The sequence below is a fragment of the Gopherus evgoodei genome, chromosome 17, assembly GCF_007399415.2.
Source record: "Gopherus evgoodei ecotype Sinaloan lineage chromosome 17, rGopEvg1_v1.p, whole genome shotgun sequence".
In the NCBI taxonomy this organism is placed as follows: Eukaryota; Metazoa; Chordata; order Testudines; family Testudinidae; genus Gopherus; species Gopherus evgoodei.
This window is the reverse complement of record NC_044338.1, coordinates 24724054-24751340: the sequence shown is the minus strand read 5'-3', so window position 1 is coordinate 24751340 and position 27287 is coordinate 24724054. Positions and strand designations below refer to the sequence as shown.

The following is a 27287-nucleotide window of genomic DNA, read 5'->3' as shown; positions in this document are numbered from 1 at the left end:
GGAGCGGTTGGTAAAGCGGAGCAGTTTGTGGAGAAGGTGGAAGCAGAACCCACGGAGAGGCAGGGCAGTTGGCCCCGGACCACGTAAGGTGCCCCTTTCTACCCAGGCTGGGGGGAGGGACCTCTACAGATAAACTCTCGAACTCTGGGGTGGCATTGACCAGAGACTTTTGGGTTGTTGGACTTCGGGGTGATTGGACTTAAAACCCTAAGGGGAAAAGGGACAGTGCCAAACGTACTTGGAGGTGGGTTTTTGTTTATGGTTTGTGTTATAACCCTGTTTGTGGTGTTTCTCCAATGGGATGCCGCATTGATTCCTTCTTTATTAAAAAGATTTTGCTACACTCAGACTCCGTGCTTGTGAGAGGGGAAGTATTGCCTCCTAGAGGCGCCCAGGGGGGTGTGGTATGTGAGTGTCCCAGGTCACTGGGTTGAGGCTCGAGCCGGTTATGCATTGTGTTACTGAAACGGAACCCCTGGATACTGAACCCGGAGTTCAAGAGTTTATCTGTAGAGGTCCCTCCCTCCAGCCTGGGTAGAAAGGGGCATCTTACGTGGTCCGGGGCCAACTGCCCTGCCTCTCCGTGGGTTCTGCTTCCGCCTTCTCCACAAACTGCTCCGCTTTACCAACCACTCCACTCTGCTTCTCCAGCCGTCCTCAGAAACTGCTCTGCTCCACGAGTTGCTCGAGTTCTCCCTGCAAATTGCTCGGCTCCACTCGCTCTGTGGGCCACTCCACCCGTCCCACAGCTACTCCGCTCTGCCAGCCACTCTGCCGTCCCCACAACTGCTCTACTCCACCAGCTGCTCTGTTCCACAGTATATCTTCAGGCTCCCCCACTAGTTAGCACATTACTCAGTAATTTCAGCTCAGTAATTTCAGCTCTTTAGTGATTTCAACTCTTAGTGATCTCAGGTCTTAGTGGGGGAGCCCCAGTGCTAGTGCACCATTAGCCCAAAGTGAGTTCAGCTCAGTAACCTGTATTTAGATTCTTGAGGGAAGAAAAAAATCAACTCTGACATTCCACAGTGGAGAGAGGAGGGGGTGGAACTGGTGCTTCTGACTCCACAAGGCACAGATACCTGTCCCCAGCCTCTCTCAATTCACTGGGTTTTGGAACCCATGTCCCTTGTCTAGCAAGTACCACCCAACTGAGGGTGAGTCATTTCTGTCACAAAGCAGTCCCACAGCTCAGCAGCATGGGATGGGGTAGGCGTGCCTATGCAAATACACTCTCTGAAATTCTTTCCACCAGATGTCAGGGTAGAGCTCATCAAGACTCTGCTTACATACAATATAAACTGTTGCTCTTTGAGATGTTCTGTGTTCATGGATCCCACAACCCATCTTCCATCCTTGCAGCTCAGAGACTCCTCTGGAAACTGTGGACAGCAAAGGAACTGAAGGTGAAGGGTCACGCTGCTCCCTTATGCCTGTGAGGTGGGATGCAAGGATATGAACTGCTGTTTGAACTCCCGAATTCCTGGGAAAGGGGCACTACTACTCCCTGGAATTACTTCAAGTCAAAGTTGCAGAAACTATCAGAAGCCTGCATCCCAATAAAGGAGGAAAAAAATCATAGGCAGGATCTGTAGACCAAGCTGGATGAGCAAGCATCTCAGAGAGGTGGTTAAGAAAAAGCAGAAAGCCTATAAGGAGTGGAAGATGGGCGGGATTAGCATGGAAAGCTACCTTAGTGAGGTCAAAACATGTAGGGATGAAGTGAGAAAGACTAAAAATCATGTGGAGTTGGACCTTGCAAAGGGAATTAAAACCAATAGTAAAAGGTTCTATAGCCATATAAATAAGAAGAAAACAAAGAAAGAAGAAGTGGGACTGCTAAACACTGAGGATGGAAAGGAGGTTAAAGATAATCTAGGCATGGCCCAATATCTAAATAAATACTTTGCCTCAGTCTTTAATAAGGCTAATGAGGATCTTAGGGATAATGGAAGGATGACAAATGGGAATGAGGATATGGAGGTAGATATTACCACATCCGAGATAGAAGCCAAACTCGAACAGTTTAATGGGACAAAATCAGAGGACTCACATAATCTTCATCCAAGAATATTAAAGGAACTGGCTCATGAAATTGCAAGCCCATTAGCAATAATTTTTAATTAATCAGTAAACTCAGGGTTTATACCGTACGACTGGAGAATTGCTAACATCGTTCCTATTTTTAAGAAAGGGAAAAAAAGTGATCCAAGTAACTATAGGCCTGTTAGTTTGACATCTGTAGTATGTAAGGTCTTGGAAAAAATTTTGAAGGAGAAAGTAGTTAAGGACATTGAGGTCAATGGTAATTGGGACAAAATACAACATGGTTTCACAAAAGATAGATCATGCCAAACCAGCCTGATCTCCTTCTTTGAGAAGGTAACAGATTTTTTAGACAAAGGAAATGCAGTGGATCTAATTTACCTCGATTTCAGTAAGGCATTTGACATGGTTCCACCTGGGGAATTATTAGTTAAATTGGAAAAGATGGGGATCAATACGAGAATTGAAAGGTGGATAAGGATCTGGTTAAAGGGGAGACTCCAACAGGTCATACTGAAAGGTGAACTGTCAGGCTGGAAGGAGGTTACTAGTGGAGTTCCTCAGGGATCAGTTTTGGGACCAATCTTATTTAACCTTTTTATTACTGACCTTGGCACAAAAAGTGGGAATGTGCTAATAAAGTTTGCGGATGACACAAAGCTGGGGGGTATTGCTAACACAGAGAAGGACCAGGATATCATACAAGAAGATCTGGATGACCTTGTAAACTGGAGTAATAGTAATAGGATGAAATTTAATAGTGAAAAGTGCAAGGTCATGCATTTAGGGATTAATAACAAGAATTTTAGTTATAAATTGGGAAGGTATCAGTTGGAGGTAACGAAGGAGGAGAAGGACCTTGGGGTATTGGTAGATCACAGGATGACTATGAGCTGCCAATGTGATATGGCCGTTAAAAAAGCTAATGCGATTTTAGGATGCATCAGGCGAGGTATTTCCAGCAAAGATAAAGGGAGATGTTAGTACCGTTATATAAGGCACTGGTGAGACCTCATCTGGAATACTGTGTGCAGATCTGGTCTCCCATATTTAAGAAGGATGAATTCAAACTGGAACAGGTTCAGAGACGGGCTACTAGGATGATCCGAGGAATGAAAAACCTGTCATATGAAAGGAGACTCTAGAGCTGGCTTGTTTAGCCTAACCAAAAGAAGGATGAGGGGGGATATGATTTCTCTTTATAAATATATCAGAGGGATTAATATTAGAGAGGGAGAGGAATTATTTAAGCTTAGTACCAATGTGGACACAAGAATAAATGGATATAAACTGGACACTAGGAAGTTTAGACTTGAAATTAGATGAAGGTTTCTAACCATTAGAGGAGTGAAGTTCTGGAACAGCCTTCCAAGGGGAGTAGTGGGGGCAAAAGACATATCTGGCTTTAAGACTAAGCTTGATAAGTTTATGGAGGGGGTGGTATGATGTGATAGCCTAATTTTGGCAATTAATTTGGCAACTGATCTTTGATTATCAACAGGTAAGTATGCCCAGTGGTCTGTGATGGGATGTTAGATGGGATGGGATCTGAGTTACTACAGAGAATTCTTTCCTGAGTGCTGGCTGGTGAGTCTTGCCCACATGCTCAGGGTTTAACTGATCGCCACATTTGGGGTCAGGAAGGAATTTTCCTCCAGGGCAGATTGGCAGAGGCCCTGGAGGTTTTTTGCCTTCCTCTGCAGCATGGGGCACGGGTCACTTGCTGGAGGATTCTCTGCAGCTTGAGGTCTTCAAACTACAATTTGAGGACTTCAATAACTCGGACATAGATTAGGGGTTTGTTATAGAAGTGGATGGGTGAGATTCTGTGGCCTGTGTTGTGTAGGAGGTCAGACTAGATGATCATAATGGTCCCTTCTGACTTTAAAGTCTATGAGTCTATGAGTTCTTTGAAATCATCCACTCAATGTGCAATGGAAGTCAAAAAAAGGAACAGAATGTTCGGAATCATTAGGAAAAGAATAGATAATAAGACAGAAAATATCATGTTGCCTCTATATAAATCCATGGTATGCCCACATCTCGAACATTGCATGCAGATCTGGTTGCCCCATATAAAAAGATATATTGGAATTGGAAAAGATTCAGAAAAGGGCAACAAAAATGATTAGGGGTATGGAACAGCTTCCATATGAGGAGAGATTAATAGGACTGGGACTTTTCAGTGTGGAAAAGAGACAACTAAAGGGGGATATGGTAGAGGTCTATAAAATCATGAATGGTGTAGAGAAGGAAATAAGGAAGTGTTATTTACTCCTTCTTGTAACACAAGAACTAGGGGTCACCAAATAAAATTGATAGGCAGCAGGTTTAAAGCAAACAAAAGGAAGTATTTCTTCACACAATGCACAGTCAACCTATGGAACCCTTTGCCAGAGGATGTTGTGAAGGCCAAGACACTAACAGGGTTCAAAAATCAACTAGATAAGTTTATGGAAGATGGGTCCACCAATGACTATTAGCCAGGATGGGCAGGGATTCAAAACCATGCTCTGAGTGTCCTTAGCCTCTGTTTGCCAAAAGCTGGGAATGGGCAACAGAGGATGGATCATTTGGTGATTACCTGTTCTGTTCATTCCCTCTGAAGCACCTGGCATTGGCCACTGTCAGAAGACAGGATACTGGGCTAGATGGACCTTTGGTCTGACCTAGTATGGCCATTCTTATGAGGCTATGGTGATATTCGTTCAAGTCTGCATGGCACCAGGAAAATTAATAGATTCATAGATTCCAAGCGCAGCAGGGACCACTGTGATCATCTCATATGACCTCCTGTATAGCACAGGCCAGAGACCTGACCCTAAATAATTCCTAGAGCAGATCTTATAAAAAAACAGCCAATATTGATTTTTAAATGGCCAATGATGGAGAATACATCACAACCCTGGGTAAATTGTTCCAATGGTTAATTACCCTCACTGTTAAATTGTATACCTTTTTTCCAGTCTGAATTTGTTGAGCTTCATCTTTGAGCCGTTGGAGTGTTAGACCTTTCTCTGCTAGACTGAAGAGCTCATTATTAAATATTAGTTCCCCCTGTATATACTTATAGGCTGTAATAAAGTCACCCTTAACCTTCTCTTTGGTAAGCTAAGTAGACCGATCTCCTTGAGTCTATCACTATCAGGCAGGTTTTCTAATCTTTTAATCACTCTTGTGGATCTTCTGATCCCTCTGCAATTTAGCAACATCCTTCTTGAATTGTAGGCACCCGAACTGGACACAGGATTCCAGCAGCAGTCGCACTAGTGCCAAATACAGAGATAAAATAACCTCTCTGTTCCTACTCAGGATTTCTGGTTTAAACATCCCAGGATTACATTATCTGTTTTTGCCCACAGTATCACACTGGGAGCTCATGTTCAGCTGATTATCCACCACAACTCCCAGATCTTTTACAGAGTCACTGCTTCTCAGGATAAAGTCCCTCATTGTGTAAGTGTGGCCGACATTCTTTGTTCCTAAATGTATACATTTATATTTAGCTGTATTAAAATTCATATTGTTTGCTTGTGCCCAATTTACCAAGTGATCCAGATCACTCTGAATCAGTGACTTGTCCTCTTATTCATTTACCACTCCTCCAATCTTTGTGTCATCTGCAAACATTATCACTGATGATTTTGTGTTTCCTTCCAGGTCATTGATAAAAAAGTTAAATAGCCTAGGGCCAAGAACTACCCCACTAGAAACACACCTGCTTGATAATGATTCCCCATATATAAATTACCTGCTGAGACCTATCAGTAAGCCAGTTTTTAGTCCATGTAATGTGTGCCATGTTCATTTTATATTGTCAGGATTCTTTTTGTTCCTAATATATTTTAAAAACTCCTTCCTATTGTCCTTTGTTTTGTTGGCCATAGATTTCTCCTTGTGTCCCTTATTAATCTTTTACAGTTCATAACTTCTGATTTATATTCATTACTATCAGTTTCTCTTTTCTTCCATTTGTTAAATACTATGTTTTTATTTTTTATAGCTGCTTTTACTTCCTCTCTAAATCAGGTTGTTTTTTTTAACCACTACAGTTTTCTTCCTCAGTTGTGGGATTGTGGCTTTGTGTGTGTCTAGAAGGTGTTCTTAAACAATTCCCAATTATGTTCATATTTTTCTGCTTAAATTCTTCCTCCTAGCTGATTTGGCTCATAATTGTTATTGGCTTTGTGAAACTGGTGCTGTTAAAGTACCAAGTATGTATATTACTGGTCTGGAGTTGATTCTGCTTGCACATTACAAATGTAATCAAGTCATGACCACGTGTACTTAAGCTATCATTAATTTTTTTTAAACTATTTATTTAGGAAGTTTTAACAAGTTTACAAATCCTTGCCATGTAAATATCAGAAACAAACAATCATTACAACAATTAGCTTTTGTTTAAAGAGATGTTATACAGGAATAAAGTCCTCAGATCTTTCTATTTAACAGGATGTTACCATATTACAGTGTGCGCACCATTTCAACACCTATGTTGTTTCTAGTGAGTTTATTAAAAAATGAGTGAAGAAGAGTCATAGAGTCATAGACTTTAAGGTCAGAAAGGACCATCATGATCATCTAATCGGACCTCCTGCACAACGCAGGCCACAGAATCTCACCCATCCACTCCTGTAATAAACCCCTAACCTATGTCTGAGCTGTTGAAGTCCTCAAATCATGGTTTCAAGAATTCATGGTGCAGAGAATCCTCCAGCAAGAGACCTGTGCCCCATGCTGCAGAGAGAAAAAACCCCAGGGCCTCTGCCAATCTGCCTTGGAGGAAAATTCCTTCCCGACCCCAAATATGGAGATCAGTTAAACCCTGAGCATGTGGGCAAGACTCACCAGCCAGCACCTGGGAAAGAATTCTCTGTAGCAACTCAGATCCCACCCATCTAACATCCCATCACAGGCCACTGGGCATATTTACCGCTAATAATCAAAGATCAATTAATAGCCAAAATTAGGCTATCCCATTATACCATCCCCTCCATAAACTTATCAAGCTTGGTCTTGAAGCCAGATATGTCTTTTGCCCCCACTGCTCCCCTTATGTATGTTTATCAGATCAGACATGTCTGTCAAATGTTAATATTCCAAAAAATTGGACAGCTACACCAGTTCTTTTGCAGGCTACCATTAATTTTTAGTTCTGTGATCTCTCTTTATCTGTTAGGACAAGGTCTAATAGAGAATTCCCCCATGTTGGTTACAAGACTTTCTGAGTTAGGAAATTGTCATTTCTAATGTTTGAAATTCCAAGGATGTTTTAATGCTGGCAGCATGAGACCTAAGACTTTTGTTTGAACTTTTCAGGCCATGAATGGACTAGGTCTGCCGATCTTTCTCTGAGTCCTTGCCTCCTCGGAGGTCCCCAAGGAGACACTGTATCTTTGCCTCTGTCCTCTCCCTGACTCAGAGGAAGATCCTGGAGATGCCAGTTTAAAGCAGGTTCTCACCCCGTCTGTTTCCAGGGCCCTGGGCATGGCTCAGGAGTCGCTCCCTGCTTTGTGCTGAGCTGGATCCTGGTTGCTATAATCTCCTCTGTTTTTGTCCCTTAATCTGTATTTGTTCCCCGGGAAGTGTTGGGGGATACATTAGTACAGAGGCGCTAGGTAAATACCATGTATTTTTCTCCCACACGCAGGCAGAGCAGCCACCGAGCCAAGGTAAACAAAGCTGACTGAGGTCTCTAGCAGCAGAGTGAGGACCTGCTGCTTGTGAGTCCTGTCTCTGGCTTCCCAGCTAGGGGGGTTGGGAACAGGAGGAAGCTGGCGCAGCTTCTCCTTTAAATTTAGACAGTTTGTTATGGAAATAAAATCTAGTGTGACCCAGAGGTCCCACCTTTTCCACAGACCCAGCAGACAAGGAGTTAACGCCCTGCTCGATTCCTGTGCCCACCCCTAGCCCCACCCAAGGGCACGGCTGGGGCAAAGAAGCTAGGCTGAGGGCTGAGGCAGGGGCTGGATTACACTCTATAAATAGGACTCACAGGGACACAGCAGGGAAACTGCAAGCTTAGCAGGGAGTCTTAGAGGAGACAGGGCAAGCAAGCAAGGGACAGGCTGTGGGAGGGAAAGGGTGTGGAAGCAACATGCTGCCCAGGGGGCGTGGTGCACACTCACTCATTATGCTAATGGGCCTGTGTGGGACAGCTGTGATGTGGGCTGTTTAGGTACCCAGACAGAGAGGTTTACTGGCAGGCGGCTACTTGTTACCAACGCTGGGCACAATGGCTGGAACACAGGTGGGGCTGCACGGACCATTCCCGGACCGGCAGGTCAGGTCAGGCACAGACTCGGATTCTGATTCAGACTCAGAGGGTCTAGGCACGGGCAGTGCTGGACCAGGTTCAGGCTCCCTGCCGCATTCGCAGGTCATCCACAGCGGCCACTTCATGGTCTCCTCGCCGCACAGCGACTCGGTGCCCCGCCGGCGCCACCATGGTACTGAGCCAGAGCCAGCTGATCCCCACACCATCGACCTGACCCTCACTCGGCTCTTCGAGTGCATGAGCCTGGCCTACAGGTGAGTCTGAGGATCCTTTTGCCTGGGACCCTTGGCTTCCCTCTCCCCTGGGATCAGTGATCCCCTTCCCCGGGATAAGCCTTCTGGCACAGGACTCATGGGCTGAGGAGGAGGGGGGACAGACTAGGGAGGCTGCTTAGGAATTTCCCCAACCAACCAGCCAACCTTCTCCCTCTTAACCAAGAAAGGAAGCAGCAAAGGCCCATGGAGCCCCATTTGGCTGACCAGATTCTCCGTCACCCTGCAGCCCTTTACAGGGCACACACTGGTGCTAAGGAGCTGCAAAGCAGCCACACAAACCCTTGGGGAAGGCTCCTGGGGCAGTAGGGTCACCCCTTCCCAGTGCAGAGCTGGATCTGCTAGCTCTGGACCCTCTCCTCCCCCAAGCGCTCCCTGGCTCAGGGCACATTCTAGGTGAGTGAGGAGCGTTCCAGAGGCAGAAAGGGATATGGCTGTGGCAACTACATCCTGGCTGCCACTAGTTCCATAGGGACCCTTGGAAAGCCAGGTACAGGGTAGGGCAGATTTCAGGGCTGCCCTCAGCTGTGCCTGGGGCAGGAGGCTGGACGGAGCCCTGGTGGCTCTGGGATAGAGTGGTGCAAGCTTCAGCCCTGCACTCGGCACAGTGCTGAATTCAGCCAGCATTCACACTGGGCTCCTGCTAGTGCAGCCGGAGTCTGGGCATGGGGCAGAGGGGCAGGGGAGAGAAAGCCCTGGTGTTTCTGCTGAGTCTTTTCCCTCTCCCCATCTCTGCCCTCAGCCAGCTGGGCACCCCACAAACGCACACCAAACAGGCATTACCCTTTTCCCAGTCCCTCCCACTCCCTTTCCCACACTGGCTAGTGGGACAGAGGAGAATTTGGTCTTGTTTTGCGTTTTCCTTATTCAAGCTGCAGCCCGGCTCCTGTTCTAACCCCTTTACAGTCCTTCTGCACTTCCAGGCCTGGTCTCTGACCCAGGGGGGTTGTTCCCATTGGATCATTTGAGGAGGAGCCAGTTGTCTGCATTTGAGAAGCAGAGTGGGAAGCCAGTACTGTCACCTTTCCAGGCCTAGCTGTGCCTCTGTCCCTCACAGTGCACGCACCTCACATCTTAGGACTCCTGCCCCTACCTGTCTCAGGGCCCACATTCTGCATGGCAGGGGTTGCTACAGCTTGGCAGAATCTTGCAATTCTTCCGCTCTTAGACCGGGATGTGACTACCCTACCCTGTGTCTACCAACCATTACTATCCTGCAGGTCCCACTGCATTTTGGACACCTGCAATCAGTAATACTGATCACCAGCCCTCTTCAATTATTTTTAATTAGTAACTGGAACAAAGCATTAGAGAAAAAAGATGATAAAAGCAAACAGGTGACACACATTTACTCCTACACTTCCCCACCCCAGAGATCAGCTTTTCTCTTTGGTTACAGGAGGAGACTAGAAACAACTCCTGTTCTCCTATCAAGCCCAGATGCTTCTGTAACCCAGGCGGGTGACCATTCACAGCATGTCCTCTTGTTCTTCTCCCCACAATTGTCTGTGCATCTCTCAGGCCTCATCTACACACAAAACCTGCATTGCTTTATTTACACCCCTAGAGTTAAAGTGGTACAACCCCTTAGTGCAGACACACTGATACAGGTGTCAGAGTCCCTTATAGCAGTATAGCTAATTCCGCTTATTCTCTACAGGAAGACCTATACCAATATACAGCGTCCTATACCAATGTACAGCGCCCTTATACTGGTATAGCTGTAGCCACACCAGCAGTTGTACTGCTATAACTATTTTGGTAATTTAAAAAAAATCACCCCCCTAACCAAAATAGTTATACCTGTGCAAAATCTGTGTAAACCTGGCCTACATCTTAGGAGTCAAGCACATCTATTGCATTTCGGATACAGATCAAAATAGACAACTAGTACAGGTGCTTCTGGCCACGGTTCACCCTGCACTTTTCCGGTTAGAAAATAGCTCCAGCAGCCTTCTTGTTTTTCTTTCAGAACAGCCCTGCAACTGAACATACTGAGGTTGAAATTGGCAGGGAGAAACCTTTGCATGTTAACACTGTCCCCCTTTTGTGTCCCTGTGGGGTGGGCCCAAACTCCATGATCACGGGCTCATTTGGTACTAATCTGATCTCATAGCCCCCAGCAGAATGGTGGCAGATTCTGTGGCTTTGCAGTGGGTAGGTTTCTTATTAAAAGAGAAACTGGTGATGCAGACTTGGCAATTCCTGGTGTGATTTTCTGTTTACACAACTGCCCCGAATCCTGTTTCCCTTCATAGGGGGCCAGAACTGCACCCAGGCAATTGAACTTGCAGAAAGCCCAGCTATGGACTCACTGAGTCTTCTCCTCTTTTCTGCCAGTGCCCTGGACGTTTTTCCTAGGTGCCGTGGAGTCACATGGCACTCATGTTCACAACGCTCTGCACGGGCTAGTTCACGTGGGCCCGGGCACCAAGCCTCCTCGTGAGCAGCTTGCTCTCACTGCTACACTCCTCAGCTAGCCCCCAGCCAGAGAAGAGAGCATAATCCATTCTTCAGTGCACACCGCACTGTGACTGTGGCAGCCACCCCCGTGGGACAAACTCAGCCTGGACTCATTGGGCCCAATTCACTGTTGCCCTACACCTAGAGTACTGATGTGCACATGTGCAAGGGGGAGGCAAAACATGCTGCAATGCCACATCCAGCCAGGAGGGGGGCAAATTTACCCCCACCACACCCCCTCCTGGCTGGATGTGGCATTGCAGCATGTTTTGCCTCCGTTTTACCCACCTTCCTATTGCTACTCCAGGGCAGGAATAACCTGGCACTCTGAGCAGACCACGTTACAGATGCCTGCCCCTGCTGGGGCTTCAGTGTCTCTTACCAAAGCCTGACAGAAATGCATAGAAACCAAACCTTCCACTTGGCTGGTAGCCACCTCATGGTGGGCGCACCTCTGCTGCTCTAGGCTCTCCACCTGTGTGACCACAGACTTCTATGCCTCAATCAGTGCCCAATCCTGGGGCTGGCACACCTTCCCCTCATTCAGGGGTTCAGGCAGCTACAGCTCCACAGGGCCGCTCTCCTCATTCACGGTGAAGGAGCCAGCCTGCCTGTGTGCTCTTCTTAGCTGTGTTTCAGGCTGCCTCCCAGAGAACCTCGGAGGAACAATCTACTTCATCTCTTCTGGGTCTCCTCCCTACTGCTGGGCTCTTCAGCTATTTATGTGGGGAGCCATCTCTCCCCAGCTGGGCTGTACTTCTAATGAGGCCTGGCCCATCTTCCAGACACAGGAAGACAGGTTAAGTGTCTCCCTGTTCAGGTCCATAGTAACTCTTTCACAGGGTGTGTGAGGTAAAAAGTCCAGCACAGGCTGTAAAGGGCTCCCAGTCTCATTTGGTAGCATTTTATACTTCCTTTGCAGTGGTGTGAGGACAGCACAACATGCTGTGCACTGGAGAGCCAGGCCTTTGTGTCTAACCCTTTCCATGGAGTTTCCCTAATCTCTCACATGCATTTCGTTAATGCCTTTACGTCCCGTCAGCACAGGCACACGTCTCACCTAGAAACATGTTTAGCATCTTCTGCTAACGAGGCTGCCAGAGTTCAGCTCTGTAACTTCCAGGAAAGGACTCGGTAAACAGCACAGCACTGGGTCACAGTCGGCACTTTTCATCAAAACAAGTTTTTAAGAGAAGCCTGTTCTGTTCCCCAGGACGAGGCTTTGCACCAACAAGCTGCAGTTTGGTAGACGCTTTCCAAGTTTGGGATGAAAAGCCAGAAATGAAGAAATTTTTAATGTTTCTTCTTTAGGCAGCTTGGGCCTTTGCTATTTTTCTTCTGTACCAGGTAATCAGCAGACAAAGACCCATTCCTCAGAGCATAGCTTCAAAGGGCTCGGTTTTTGCATTATCTCTGCCACAGGATTCCCCAGGAAATCCACTTCACACTTATTGTCCCAAAACTCCATTCTGGTCTGGCACATTTTCACTATAACCTTTTGAACTCTTAGATCGTATATTTGTCACCCTAGAAAGGTTACACACAATCCCGGCCCACAATAATATGTACGCTTAATACAATATCCAGCCTCTCATCCACTGTAACCCCTAGGTCCTTTTCTACAGAACTGCTGCCTAGCCACTCGGTCCCTAGTCTGTAGCAGTGCATGGGATTCGTCTGTCCTAAGTGCAGGACTCTGCACTTGTCCTTGTTGAACCTCATCAGATTTCTTTTGGTCCAGTCTTCTATCTGTATCCTATCCCTACTTTCCAGCATATCTACCACTCCTCCCAGTTTAGTGTCATCTGTAAACTTGCTGAGGGTGCAATCTGTGCCATCCTCCAGAACATTAATCTTATGGGGTTCCAGTGGCTTCTGTATAGATCATTTAGGTTAATCTTTCTATCTACCCAATGGGACTCAGTGCTCCCTCTGGAAGATACCATCAGAGATGCTTAGTTTTGCAGTTCTCAAACTGGATTTGTGTGTCTAGAGATAACATGCTTGTTAACAGCAAAAATGTTTTTAAATAAACAAATAAATAATATATTGAGGTGAGAAATAGCGGACCTCAACCCTATAGTGAGGCCTCATCTGGAGTACTGCGTCCAGTTTTGGGCCCCACACTACAAGAAGGATGTGGAAAAATTGGGAAGAGTCTAGCGAAGGGCAACAAAAATGATTAGGGGGCTGGAGCACATGGTTTATGAGGAGAAGCTGAAGGAACTGGGATTATTTAACCTGCAGAAGAGAAGAACGAGGGGGGATTTGATAGCTGCTTTCAGCTACCTGAAGGGGGGTTCCAAAGAAGATGGATCTAGACTGTTCTCAGTGGTAGCAAATGACAGAACAAGGAGCAATGGTCTCAAGTTGCAGTGGGGCAGGTTTAGGTTGGATATTAGGAAAAGCTTTTTAACTAGGAGAGTGGTGAAGCACTGGAATGGGTTCTCTAGGGAGGTGGTGGAATCTCCTTCCTTAGAGGTTTTTAAGTCAGGCTTGACAAAGCCCTGGCTGGGATGATTTAGTTGGGAATTGGTCCTGCTTTGAGCACAAACATCCTTGATATATGCCAGGCCAAACTCCCACAACCTATCCAGTCACTGATCCTCCAGCTGCTGGAAGGGAATCAGGGCTCCCTTGAAGCCAAAAGGAAGCACCAGGAACTTAAAGAGCTGTGTTGGGGTGGCAAATGCCAATTTGAGCCTGGCACCTGAATCCAAAGGCATCTGGGTGAGGTCACTTGTGGTCAGGAATTGGCCTTTCCCACCTGGCCTGGTAGGACACCAGATGATTCTAGGCATGGGGTATGCATCCACCACAGTGACAGTAGCGACCTGTCTACAATCCCACAGCATCCGACTGGCACCAACGCACAGGGGGATGCCCCTGGAGTGTCTGACTGTTGGATCACCCCTAATTCCAGAATGTCAGTGATTTCCTCCTCTAGGCTCTGCTCTGTTTTCCCAGTAACCCCAAAGGGTGGACTTTTAACCGCGGCCGGTCTCCACCCAGTGGACAGCAAAGTGATGCATGTCCAGGCTTACTGGAAAATACCTGGTGCTAACCCTGCAGCACACCCCTGATCTCTGCTTGTTGTGCAGAGTTCAGTGATCACAGAGAGCTGTGGAGTCAGGGGAGAGGCAGTCCTCTGTTTCTGCCCCCAGATCTCTTAGAGGATCCTCTCCCTCCTCCTCCTAGTGCTTGCACCCGGCCAGCGCTGGAGTCCTCGGTCAAAACGGGTTCATCACATTCCCATGCTACCTTCAGTGGAGGTGGGAGAGGTTAGCGGCTCCACCACACAGGTCACCTCATTGAGCTGTTTCATGGTTTTAAAGGGCCCTTCCCAGGCAGCCTGGAGTTTATTCCACCACAGTGGAATGAGAACCAGCACTCAGTCCAGGCACGTGTGGTGGTCAAACCAAGCTCTCTGTTTCTCCTGAGTGCTCACTGGATTCTTCTGGGCAAAATCCAGTGGTTAAGTGAGTACTCCCAGAAGGCCAGCACGTACTGCAGCAAGGACTCCCCTTGGGAGAGGCCATACCTTCCCACTCTGCCCTCATTAGGTTCAGGGGCCCCCATGCTCTCCTCCCATAGAGCAGTTCAAAAGTGGAGAATCCTATGGATTCCTGGGGAACCTCCCAATAGGCAAACAGCTGGTAAGGGCACATTTATCCCAGCCAACAGGGGGTTGGTCCACAAACATTTTCAGCATCATTTAAGGGTCCTATTAAATCTTTCAAGCAGCTCATTATCTTGGGGTTGATAGAGAGGTGATGGTAAGTGCTGAACTCCATGTTTCTCCAATAGACCGACATGCAGGGCAGACATAAAGTTTGCCTCTTGGTCAGTTAAAACCTCCTGCAGAAATTTCACCCAGCTGAATAGCGCCAGCAAAGCGTCAGCCAACTTTTCTGCCTCTGTGGAGGATGGAGCTGCTGCCTGTGGATAGTGGGTGGTGTAACCTACTACCACCAGAATAGCCTTTTCCCCATATCCTGGCCCTTCGCCACCTTCTAGCAGGGGTTACAGGACTTACACTATTTTTTCACTGCCTCACAATCCCCAGGCCAGTGTGAAACATGTAGTAAGTGCTGCTTGGCGCACTATGCATGTGCCGTGAGAAGGGTATATCATGGGCCAGGCTGAGAAACCTAAGATAGTACTTTTGCGGTACCACCAGTTGTCTCTGTATTCCGCATGACTCAGCTTTCCCAGGGGGCAGTCACTCTCTATGGAGCAGCCTTTGAGACCCAGAAAACGTTTCCAAGGGCTCCCTTGTCAGGGGCTGCCAAGGGAGTCTGTTGAAGCCCTCGGTTTTTCTAGCTAGGGGTCAATCAGTTGCAATCCATTCCAAACCAGGAGCTGGGATTCTCTGCTCAGCCTGGTCACTGAGGCTCATCCCCAGTCCCCCTCAGGTCAGCATATCAGCAGGACTCTACATGGCCTTGGCCACACACTTGCACTATCAGACAGCCACTCAGAGCTTCTCCTCAGCTGCCAGCATGCAGCTCAAGGTCACAGCCTAGGGCTGCAGCTGTTGGCGTTTTGGCTCCAAGAGACCATACAAGTGACCTGGGCCCAGGACAGTTTGTCATTTCCCAGCAAGACTTCTCCCGGCAGTTGGGAGTGTAAACCAACATCCTTAGGCCCTTTACAGTCACCCCATTTCAGATGGATCTGAGCCACCAAGGAAAGGGGGTCCCACTAGTCCCTGACTGGTCAGGAATCTATCCGGGATGATGCTCAAGGGGCCAGCACCCTTTGATGAGCCAGAGTTACCTGGGCTCCAGCATCCCTCCATCCCTGGGCCTTTCCCCATCCACCACCACAGGGAAGCTGATTCTCCTTCGGGATCTGACAAGGTCAGGTTCCTGCTGGGACCATTGGGGCTGGTTCCATCAGTGGTGAGGTCACTGCTACCTAGATCCATTGTGGGTTATCACTAGCCTCTGGTCTCCCTAGCACCAGGCAGTGTGTCGCCTTATGGCCAGACTTATGGCAATAAAAACACCTTAGCTCCCTGGGTTCCCTTTTTGGGTTTGCCTCCCATCCAGGTCTGGATCTAGCCCATTCTCCCTTCCCGGGATGTCCTCCTCTGGGAGGGCCAGATTGGGGTCCACTTTGTGGCTATCTCCCTTGATTTTCCTCTTAGATCCAGGCCTGCTATCTGCATATTTGTTGTTCCATTCCCCAGCTATGGTCATATCTCTAGTATCTTGGTCTATTAACCATTATTTCAGGCCAGAGGGGTAGAATCGATAGAACTGTTCTAAACCCATTAATTCACCGGCCTCATTAACCCCTTATCCAGTTCCCCATTTTTTTACATAACCCCTAATTTGAGCTGATACCTCAGCATAGGTCATGTCCCCTTTTTTCTAAACTCCCCAAACCTTTTCCTGTATGTGTCAGGGGTCAGTTTAAACTTTTGCAACAGAGTTTGTTTACATTGCTCATAATCTATATAGTCCTCTCTATCCAAAAGGATGAAAATGTCTAAGACCTTTGTCCCTGACAGCAGTGGAGCCAGATACCAGACCATGTCCTTCTGCCCCACCTTGTTCTATTCACACCCCATTTCAAAAGCATTTAGAAACACACCCATGTCATCTCACTCCTAAAGTGAGGAAATAATTTGGCATCTATGCCACGCACCATATGGGAGTACAGGTGCACTTATCCTGAAACTGGGACACCAGGGATTCTATGTGTCCACCCATTCCCTCTTCTAGTTTCCTGATTCTCACCACAATCACTAGGGCTCTGCTCTTAAATGTGTTGAACAGTCCCTGAAATATTGGAATGTATTGGATGCAGTGGTCACATGTTATCACATTTCAGACAGAGAAATGCCATCGAATTGAGAGTAAGGCCTCACTTCGCTTGGCCAACTATATTTACACAACATACTGCTCTATGTGTACAACATAGAGGGAGAGGAAAAACTCCGGCATACATAGGTTCTTATCTGGGCCCCATTACTGTAGTTTCTGTGCACCTCTCCATCTTTAACACAGACACAGAGCGGGGTAGGAAGAACAGATGGGGTGTGGAGGCAGAGAGACTAAGGCCATGTCTACATTAATTCATTAATGATCTGGATGAGGGATTACACCCTCAGCAAGTTTGTGATGACACTAAGCTGTTGGGAGAGGTAGATTCACTGGAGGGTATGGATAGGGTCCAGAATGACCTAGACAAATTGGAGGACTGGGCCAAAAGAAATCTGATGAGGTTTAACAAGGACGAGTGCAAAGTCCTGAACTTAGGACAGAAGAATCCCATGCGCTGTTTCAGACTAGAGACTGAGTGGCTAAGCAGCAGTTCTGCAGAAAAGGACCTGGGGATTACATCGGATGAGAAGCTGGATATGAGTCAGCAGTGTGCCCTTTTTGCCAAGAAGGCTAACGGCATTTTGGGCTGCATTAGTAGGAGCATTGCCAGCAGATCGAGGGAAGTGATTATTCCCCTCTATTTGGTACTGGTGAGGCCACATCTGCAGTATTGCATCCAGTTTTGGGCCCCCCACTACAGAAAGGATGTGGACAAACTGGAGACAGTCCAGCGGAGGGCAATGAAAATGATTAGGGGGCTGGGGCATATGACTTACAAGGATAGGCTGAGGGAACTGAGGTTATCTGGTCTGCAGAGGAGAAGAGTGAGGGGGGATTTGATAGCAGCCTTCAACTACCTGAAGGGGGAATTTCAAAGAGGATGGAGCTCGGCTGTTCTCAGTGGTGGCAGATGGCAGAACAAGGAGCAACGGTCTCAAGCTGCAGTGCAGGAGGTCTAGGTTGGATATTAAGAATAGGATATTTGGCTGTTAGTTGCCAAAATAGCTGAGTCAGGTGTGCATTAGACTGCAGATCTAGAAGTTCCTGGTTCAATCCCAGGCTTTGGTACATTGCTTGGGGAGGGATAGTTCAATGGTTTGAGCATCAGCTGGTTAAACCTAGGGTTGTGAGTTCAGCCCTTGAGAGGGCCATTTAGGGATCTGGGACAAAAATCTGCCAGGAGACTAGTCCTGCTTTAAGCAGCAGGTTGGACTAGATACCTCCTGAGGTCCCTTCCAACACTGATATTCTGTGAAAAACTAGGAATGGGTTCCCTAGGGAGGTGGTGGAATCTCCATTTTTAAGGCCTGGCTTGACAAAGCCCTGGCTGGGATGATTTAGTTGGGGTTGGTCCTGCTTTGAGCCCTAATCTTCTATGACACACTGGGGCACTATAGCAGCATAGCTACACTGCTGTAGCTATGCCTCTGTAAATCCATAGTGTAGACACAGACTACAGCCAGGGAAGGGGTTTTTCCATCATTTTAGGAGCTTCACCTCCCCAAGTGACTATAGCTAGTTTGACCAATTTTTCTGTCAGTCTAGCTGCATCTACACTGGAGTTTATGTTGGCATAGTTATAGCACTTGGAGTGTGGATTTCAGCAAACTAAATTCTAAGTGTAGACCAGGCCTGAGTAACTTGTCCAGAGTCACCCAGGAAGTCTGTGGCAGTGCAGCAAATTTAACACTGGCCCACACTTCCTTTCTGTGTAGGATACTAAATATGAGCATTGAGGAGGCCAAGGAGGAGGGGCCAGTAGTCACAACAGAAGATAACTAGGGCATGGACATGTGTTGTAGCTGTGTGGACAGGAAGAAAGGGATGGATTTTTGGGATGGGAAATGCAGTGGGGATGTGTGTACGTGAGGAGGGAGGTTTGAAGATGAATCCAAGGTTATGAGCCTGAGAACCAGCAAGGATGGTGTCTGCTGTGACAATGGCGAATAGACAGTTTTAGGGGAAAAAATACAAAGCAGGGTTGTGGCTGTGTTTATCTTAGCTGAAGGATATGGCAGGGAAAGAGGACAAGACGAGGATCTGGGATAGGTCTGCAGAGGCAACTCAGAGAACCACCAGCATAGACCCAAGGAGGAACATTAACAGTTTACTGACATAGTTACAGGGTATTTCAGGGTTCTAAATGCACCATGGAGCCTGCACTCTCAGGGGTGCATGGGGAGGGCAACCATTAGCATTCTGGGTCTCCCAATGCACCTTGAGGAGTGTTTGCTCTGGTGCCAGGATGTGAGCCCTGGACATGGCGAGAGCTCTCTGCAAGGGGAAATGAGGTACTAATGGAAGGGGTGCCCATTTGTTAGGCACTGGCGGGGTGTTTGTTTCAGGAGAAACAAATACAGGATTCAGGTGGAGGATCAGGCTCAGCAGTTGAACAGGCCTGTGGAAGGCTGAATTCTGAGGCCAAGGATTTATCATGTGACCTGACAGCCAGGCCAGGCTGGGGTGGCTGCGTGTGTGGCTGGCATCATGTTTAATTGAAGTGGCATTTTATCCCAGGCAAGCAGTCAGGAGGGCCTAGAGGATTCTTGTGCAACTCCACCTTATCCATTCTCCCAGAGACCCAAGAGCAAGATGGTCTCTACAGTGCATTGCTGGGTGCTTTGTCTGGTCTCATTTAAATGGCTCAGGTCCTGGGGTTCCCGCTTCCCTTGGGAGATTGTTCCCCAGGCTCCTAGATCTCCCTGACAGGAAGGAAGATTTTCCTGATATTCAGCCTAAATATTCCCTTTCTTCATTTCATTCCACTTCTCCTTGGTCCAGCCCTGAGCCCTAACCTGATTAATTCCTGCCCCCCTGGTATTCATCCCCATCACGTGTGCACAGATCACATTCCCCACCCCATGTGAAGTCATTTAGCCAAGCTCTGCAAATCTAGTTTTTCACTCTTCCTGCAGTCCCTCCATTTTTGTTGCTTCTTCTCAGAGCTCCTTCCCAGTTGTCTGTATTTATCTAGTTTTGGGAGATCCTGCTTTGAATGCGATATTCCAGTGGCAGTTGAACCAGAGCCACAGAGAACCACCAACCTGTCCCCTACCTGGTTTGTGACGTGATGTCTCCAGGCTTTTCCCTGGGCTGGTCACGCTTACATTTCCTCTAATCGCTACCTGCTCTCACCCTATAGTCTCAGGCCAGGGTCTCTCTCCCTCTGGTTACAGCCTTGCACTGGGGGAGTCACTTGTGTTTGTCACAATGGTTCTCTTTCTGTTTCCTGGCCCTGTTTCTGGTCCCTCTGTTGCTCCTGCCTCCCACGCTGTGCAGTCTGCACCAACATTTTCTGAGTGTGCCTGGGAAAGGGCTGTGGTGTGGGCAGGGGGCTGTTGTGCTTGTGCAGTTGGGGGTGTTTTGGAGGGTGGAAGGGGCGCATGCATCGATCCAGGCACAGCTGAAGTTAGTGCTGTGTTAGGTCTCAGTGACATTGCTGCAAACTCCATCCAGGACCCTCCTTCACTGAGCTGTACTCAGGAATAATCCTCAGACTTGGCACTTTTTGACCATAGATCCCCCCACACCCCAAAGCTCCCCACTTCTGTAAGTACGTTGGTCCCCATTTTACAGGTGGAAAACTGAGGCACAGAAGTTAAGTGACTTGCCCTAAATCACACAGTGAGTCAATGGCAAAGCTAGGGATAGAAACCCGGAGTCCTGTGTTCCAGTTCCTTCCCTCTTCCATTATGACCTTATTGTTGTGCCTATTCCCTGGGGGCTGGCACTTCCTATGCATCAAGATACATTTCCCAGCCTGGATGAACTGACTCTCAATGCAGGGTAATGACACCATGGGGAACTGACCGTCTGGCTTGAAAAGAATCCCAATCATTTCCCATCTCAGGCCCAGGCCATGAAGGGGAAGCTGCCTCTGGCCCTCCATGACATGCGTGTGATCAGGAGTTGAGGCTTCCCTTTCTGAGTTTCAGGTGGCTGGTCAAGTGGCTCATCTGTCTCTTCAAGTCCTGCTCCCCAGCTCAGCCGCGCTCTCCTCCAGGAGTTGTTTCTGAAGGGGTAGGGCCGTCTTCAAGGGTGGATCAGGGAGCAAAGATCAGCCTGATGAACTTGACAAATGATTACATGATAATTAATGTTGGGAAACAACATAAGGATAATTAAGCCCTAAATCCATCTCCCTCTTCTGTCCATGCTTCTAAGGGGGGGGCTCCGTGTCATGCCACAGGGAAAGAGGCTGGCACCATGTCCATTGTGGGCACAGGGGATTCTTTAAAGCCTTTTGCGTAAGGGTGAGTTTCTGTCTCTTGAAGGAGTCAAAGTTCAGCACTTTTGGCAGTGACTGAGCCTGGGTAACCTTGGCCGGCTGGCACTGGCCAAGCACCCAGGAAATTCTGCAACTCAATTGGCTCGCCCGCTTGGCACTGGCAAGGTGTTTGCTTTGTAGCTCTGGGGAAAGTTCAAATTCCCTGGTGATAGCAGTTGCACCCCTCTGTGCACTTGTCTCCTGACTGCCTGATCCCCTCACCCACAGCTTCACAGCCCTTGATGGGCACTCCAGTGAGCAGGTGGCACTCACACCATCGGCACAGGAGCTACCCCGAAGTATAACCCCACTGCACGGGTCCCTCCGGCTTTGCATTGCCACTGGACATTTGCTCCTCTCTAGTGCACCTGCCCTTTCTCAATCAGCACCCAGGCTTATCACACCCTGGGCTAGAAAAGGTCCAGGCAGAGCTGGGGGTGGCCATAAGCTGTTTGCTTTTTCACTGTCTTTTGTTCTTGTGTGGGAAGGAGCAGCATGGAACATGGAGAGACCCCACCACCCCTTCCCTAGTGTGTTCATAGAGAGTGTGTGTGTGTGGGGGTCCTAACTGTACATTATAAACTCCCTCTCCCCTTAGCAGGGGTGATGGTGAGAGACCCTCCTAAGGGCTCACAGGCAGACACCTCACTGTGCTAGGATTGGGCAGCACCTCTGAGGAGGGGGGAATCACAGGAAGCAGCCCCACCATACAGCCAGCGGATACTGAGTAGCTCTAGTGTGCCCAGCCTTCCAGCAAGGGTGCACCGCCAGGAGCTCCATATGCTGGAGCCTTAGCCCTCGTCCAGACTAACCCGCGGCATCGGCGGGTTAAAATCGATTGCTCGGGGATCGATATATCGCGTCTAGTCTGGACGCGGTGTATCGATCCCCGAGCGCGCTTACATCGATTCCGGAACTCCATCAATCCGAACGGAGTTCCGGAATCGACACGGAGAGCCGCGGACATCGATGCGGCGCCGTCCAGACTGGTGAGTACCTCGATTTTAGAAATTCGACTTCAGCTACGTTATTCTCGTAGCTGAAGTTGCGTATCTAAAATCGATTTTAATTCCTAGTCTGGACGTGGCCTTAGAAATCCCAGGGGTCTCCTGACCTCCCTCCAGGAAGGGGTTCTAGATGCATGTGGTTCTTGCAGGATCCTGTTGTGCCCTCTGTCAATGACACAGTCGATGGCCCTAGGGACACTATGCAGAACTGATCATAAACACCATAGGCCAGGTGTTCAGAAGGACACAGCATGGCGGGTGCATGCTGGATGCTGAGCTCTTCTGAAACTCGGCTCCTGGAGCCTACGTCACAGGAAATAGATTTCAGGGGAGAACATGCAGGAGGAGTGTTTCGTAGATTTGAATATACAAAGGAGAGAGCTGCAGGAGCAGCCTGCCTCAGGGCTCTCATCTTAGTGTGTCTGGCGGGACAGACTTTGCTCCCATGACATTCCCATAGAGACACACCAAGTTGGTGCCTTCTCAGGCCTGGTCAGGACACTGCATGTGGGGACAACTCTAGAAAGCTAGTGGGATGCTGGGAACAGCAGGGTGTGTTGCTCCCACTGCTCTGTATAAAGAGAGGATCCACACCTCCTGCTTCTACATCCTGTGCACGGGAGGAGTCTTTGGAGAAACTGAGCTCCACCCCCAATGCCAGACAAAACATAGCCTCTCCTGCTTGCAAGGGACCTTTCCTGGACTTGTCCCCAGAATCCTGAATGATATCCAGAAGCTAAAAGAACTCCAGTTCAGATCCCTGGCATCACATGCTCACTTCAGCTTGCGGCCCTTCCCAACTCAGCTGTCTCATACCCCTAGCCCGGAAGCCTGACCTGCCCCAGACCTGGCTGTCCCATACCCCAGGCCCCAGCCCCAGAGCCAGCCCCTCCCTGGACCTTGGCACACTCTTGCTGTGCACAAGCAGCCTGGAAACCCCTGAATGAAGTTACACTTGGGGTGACAGCTCTGAACTCTGGTACCAGACATGGTCTCCCAGGGTTGCGGCTGCCCAGCTGCTCTCTGGGCTGGAGTAAATGTGCTCTCCTGAGCCCGGGTACATGGATTAGTGTAATGAGGCTGCCAGCACCGCAGGCCCATTAGGGGCACACAGCCACCACAACAAGCTGTAAAACAAACACGGCTGCCTCTGGGAGCCTGGATACCAGGAGAGAGGTTGCAGGCCAGGCCCTGGAAGCAGGGAGGGGAAGGGAAGGGAGGCAGAGAGCAGGCCTAGACCCAGGGGAGGCAGAGATGAGGGGGAGCTTTTGAAAAATCCTATCTGCAGATCTTCAAGTAATGGCCATAGATCACCACCAATGGAGCTGCACAGACTTTGGCAGTGCTGAATGTGACACAGCACAGTACTGTGTTCAGCCCCAGAGCAGTATGCAATCTCCGGCTGCCCTGTAGTTTCTTTTGGCTATGTACCCACAAACCCAGGGTTTGTGAGGCACCATTACTGCTGGTTTATAGAGCCCTGGAAACTCCTCTGATGGACAGTGCAGCTAGGACCAGCCATCTCCCATAATAGAATCACAGAATCTCAGGGCTGGAAGGGACCTCAGGAGGCATCTAGTCCAACCCCCTGCTCAAAACAGGACCATCCCCAACTAAACCAATCTCACCCCATCCCTCTCCTGTGCATGTTTCAGTGGGAAGCTGGTGTCTCCAAAGTGGAAGAATTTCAAGGGTCTGAGGCTGCTTTGCCGAGATAAAATCCGCCTCAACAATGCTATCTGGAGAGCCTGGTACATCCAATGTGAGTACACAGCCCAGCTGCCCTGGGGCCGGGCCCTGAATCCTCCCCATGAGGGCGGACCTATGGCTCTGAGAGCCTGGCCCTCGTCCGGGAGTCCTGGAGGAATGACTCTGGAGAGTGGGAGAATTCTCTCCTATGGTAGAGGCGGGGCAGATATTCACCCTGAGGAGGGACTCAGAGGGGGTGAGTGACTGAGTGAAAAGGGCAAGTCCTCTCCCTGGACGACGTGAGGGAAGGGGCAAGGCCTGTCCCTGGATGGCATGGGGGGGGGGGACTAGACTCTAACTCGAGCCTCTTGTGGGCAGATGTGGAGCGGAGGAAGAGTCCCGTGTGTGGGTTTGTGACCCCCCTGGAGGGCTCCGAGGCGGAGGAGCACCGGAAACCCGAGGTATGTACACAAGGGCTCTTCCCAGCCACATGGGGGTAGAGTGGGAATAGATCTAGAGCCACTTGCTGGCATCTGGGCTGAGGGTCTCTACTGGTCTGGCTCTGACAGGCTGGGGGCAGTGATGGGGTAGTGGGGGCTGTTTCTGCAGTTCCCAGGGTCCAGCATACAATGGCCTCTCTTTTGGCTGAGGTAAACCAGCCCTGAGGCCAAGCGCCCAGATGGGAGCCACATTGCACTCCCGCAGCTGGGGAAGGGGATATGTGTGTGTCAGGCCTCCCGCAGCAGGGGTTGCTGTGGGGAGGGAGCAGGAGCGCTGGCTGGAGGGGGGGGCTCCCGGCTACGCCAGCCCAGCCTCCCCCATCAGAGGTCACTGTGGGGAGGAGGCAGGAGCGCTGGCTGGGGGGGGGCGCTCCCGGCTATGCCAGCCCAGCCTCCCCCAGCAGGGGACGCTGTGGGGAGGGAGCAGGAGCGCTGGCTGGGGGGGAGGGCTCCTGGCTACGCCAGCCCAGCCTCCCCCATCAGAGGACACTGGGGGGAGGAGGCAGGAGCGCTGGCTGGGGGGGGGGCGCTCCCGGCTACGCCAGCCCAGCCTCCCCCAGCAGGGGTTGCTGTGGGGAGGAGGCAGGAGTGCTGGCTGAGGGGGGGGCTCCCAGCTACGCCAGCTCAGTCTCCCCCAGCAGGGGTTGCTGTGGGGAGGGGGCAGGAGTGCTGGCTGAGGGGGGGCTCCTGGCTACGCCAGCGCAGCCTCCCCCAGCAGGGGTTGCTGTGGGGAGGAGGCAGGAGTGCTGGCTGAGGGGGGGGCTCCCAGCTACGCCAGCTCAGTCTCCCCCAGCAGGGGTTGCTGTGGGGAGGGGGCAGGAGTGCTGGCTGAGGGGGGGCTCCTGGCTACGCCAGCTCAGTCTCCCCCAGCAGGGGTTGCTGTGGGGAGGGGGCAGGAGCGCTGGCTGACGGGGGGTGCTCCCGGCTACGCCAGCCCGGCCTCCCCCAGCAGGGGATGCTGTGGGGAGGGGGCAGGAGCGCTGGCTGAGGGGGGGCTCCCGGCTACGCCAGCCCGGCCTCCCCCAGCAGGGGACGCTGTGGGGAGGAGCTCTGGTTGTAGCGGGAGCTAACACCCAGGTGCTGGCTGAGGATGCCCGTGACCTATGTGCTGGCTGTGTCCTTGCTAGGCTGTCGTGCTGGAGGGGAACTACTGGAAGCGACGGATCGAGGTGGTGATGAAGGAGTATCACAAGTGGAGGATTTACTACAAGAAGCGAGTCAGCATCTCCCTTCGCTGCGGTGCTCATTGCTTTGGGGCTGTGAGGCCAGAGCGGGAGACTCCCGGGTGGCGGGGCCCAGAAACTACAGCACTGGGCATGCTTGACATGCACAGATCCTGAGCTGGCCCCTGACAGACAGTGGTGGCAGCTTGTTGGGAGGCTGAGGGCTGCACCTGTCGCTGTGCAGGGCGGATTGCAGATGCCCCCTTGTCTCTGATAGAGGGCAGACCTCAGGTTTCAGCAGCCTGGCAGAACTCACTCCCCAGACCCCACATGGCCTGGCCTGGCCTGGCTTGCCTGCAGCAGGATCCTGGGGCTGCGCTTCGCTGGGCGCTGATGGGCCCCATTGCCCCCATCAGCCACCCCAGGAGCAGGTGACCTGGGACAGAGTGAAAGAGGGAAAATCAGCAACCAGAGTTCTGCAGTAATCTGCCGGCACCAGGCAGGGCGGTAATGCCACCTACTGGTTGTCTTAGGTTCCTGGTATGTGCCCTGTCTGCAGAGTCTCCCATTTTGAAGTGCTGCAGTGGCTGGCTGCATAAGCCAGGAAGAGCAGCTGCTCCCCTGGAGGAAGGGTCTCTCATTCCCTGCTGCTTATCTACTGGAGCCAGCGTTCCAGCAAGACAAGGGGAGGATGCTGCCAGGCATCTGTGATATCCCCTCTGTTCCCTGGGCAGCCCTCGCTTGATTCTCCTGGGGTTTGGTGAAGGAAAGGATCAGAGCCTTTATAAAATAAATATGCCAGTCACTTGGCCAGTGCATGGGGTCATGGTCCTGGCCAGTAATGGGGGTTTTCCATACTGAGGGTGGCCAGAGTGTCTACTTTGGGGTGCCAGGGTACAGATGCCACCCTACAGCACTGCCCTCTGCCAGGGCACACCACATCTGGGCTGGAGACCACTGCAGTCTCGTCAGCCCTACCCAAAGGGAAGCGCCATGGTGCCCTTGTTGGCTGCTTGGGGTGCACTGCCAACCTCGCCCTGGCCTGGCTCCCCCATCAGGAGGAGGGGCTGACAGGCCATGTTTTCTGTGCAGCTTCGAAAGTCCAGCCGGGAGGGTGAGATCTCCAGCCCGAAGCAGGTGAGTGCCCTACAGGGGTGAGGGGCGGCCCTTCGCAGGAGGAAGTGGTGGGAGGAGTGGCGCTTGCTCCAGATCCCCAGCATTGCCAGCTCCCATGGTTTGATCACTTGTCTCGTGGTACTTGGTGTTTTCTTAAAGCCCCAGCGGCTGGAGTCTGGTGATTACACTAGCATCTCAGCTTTGATGTCATTTAAAAAGTAAGTTTCTAGCCCTCATGGCTCTGTGAAAATGCCAGAAAGTGCCTCCAGAAGGCTCAGATCCCAGAAGGCAGGTACCACACTCCCCAAATGCAGTGGTCTTTTCCAAAGTGCTCCTGGCTTTTAAGCCAGTCTCATGACTTTTTGGGACCCAACTCTTTGGAGTTCATGGGCTGGAAATGCTGGAGCCTCATCTTCAAGGTTGGAATGTATGAAATTAACAGGCGCAATGTCCTGGCAATGAGGGGTTAAATAAAGTCCTGTGCAGGTAAATATTCATTTGGTTAAAACCACTGAGCTGGCTTGATTGGCTAAGCCCCCTACACAGCACAGGGGCGCTGGAAGGGGAAGCATTTCTGCAGCTTCAGAGCTGCCTTTGGGAATGGTTTGAAACCTGGCCAGCATCCAGGGGCTAGCATGCCCCTCCGGGACCCA

General features: G+C 50.1%; 1 protein-coding gene across 1 annotated transcript in view; it reads left to right on the top strand.

Moving 5' to 3' along the window:
* Positions 1-8281: 8281 nt before the first annotated feature.
* Positions 8282-27287, top strand: part of MLXIPL (MLX interacting protein like) — a 60634-nt gene continuing 41628 nt past the window's right edge. Inside the window, exons 1-5 of the mRNA XM_030536596.1 lie at positions 8282-8577; positions 23822-23928; positions 24234-24316; positions 25483-25572; positions 26611-26655. Coding sequence (XP_030392456.1) covers positions 8282-8577; positions 23822-23928; positions 24234-24316; positions 25483-25572; positions 26611-26655 — 621 coding nt within the window. The remainder of the gene's footprint in view (positions 8578-23821; positions 23929-24233; positions 24317-25482; positions 25573-26610; positions 26656-27287) is intronic.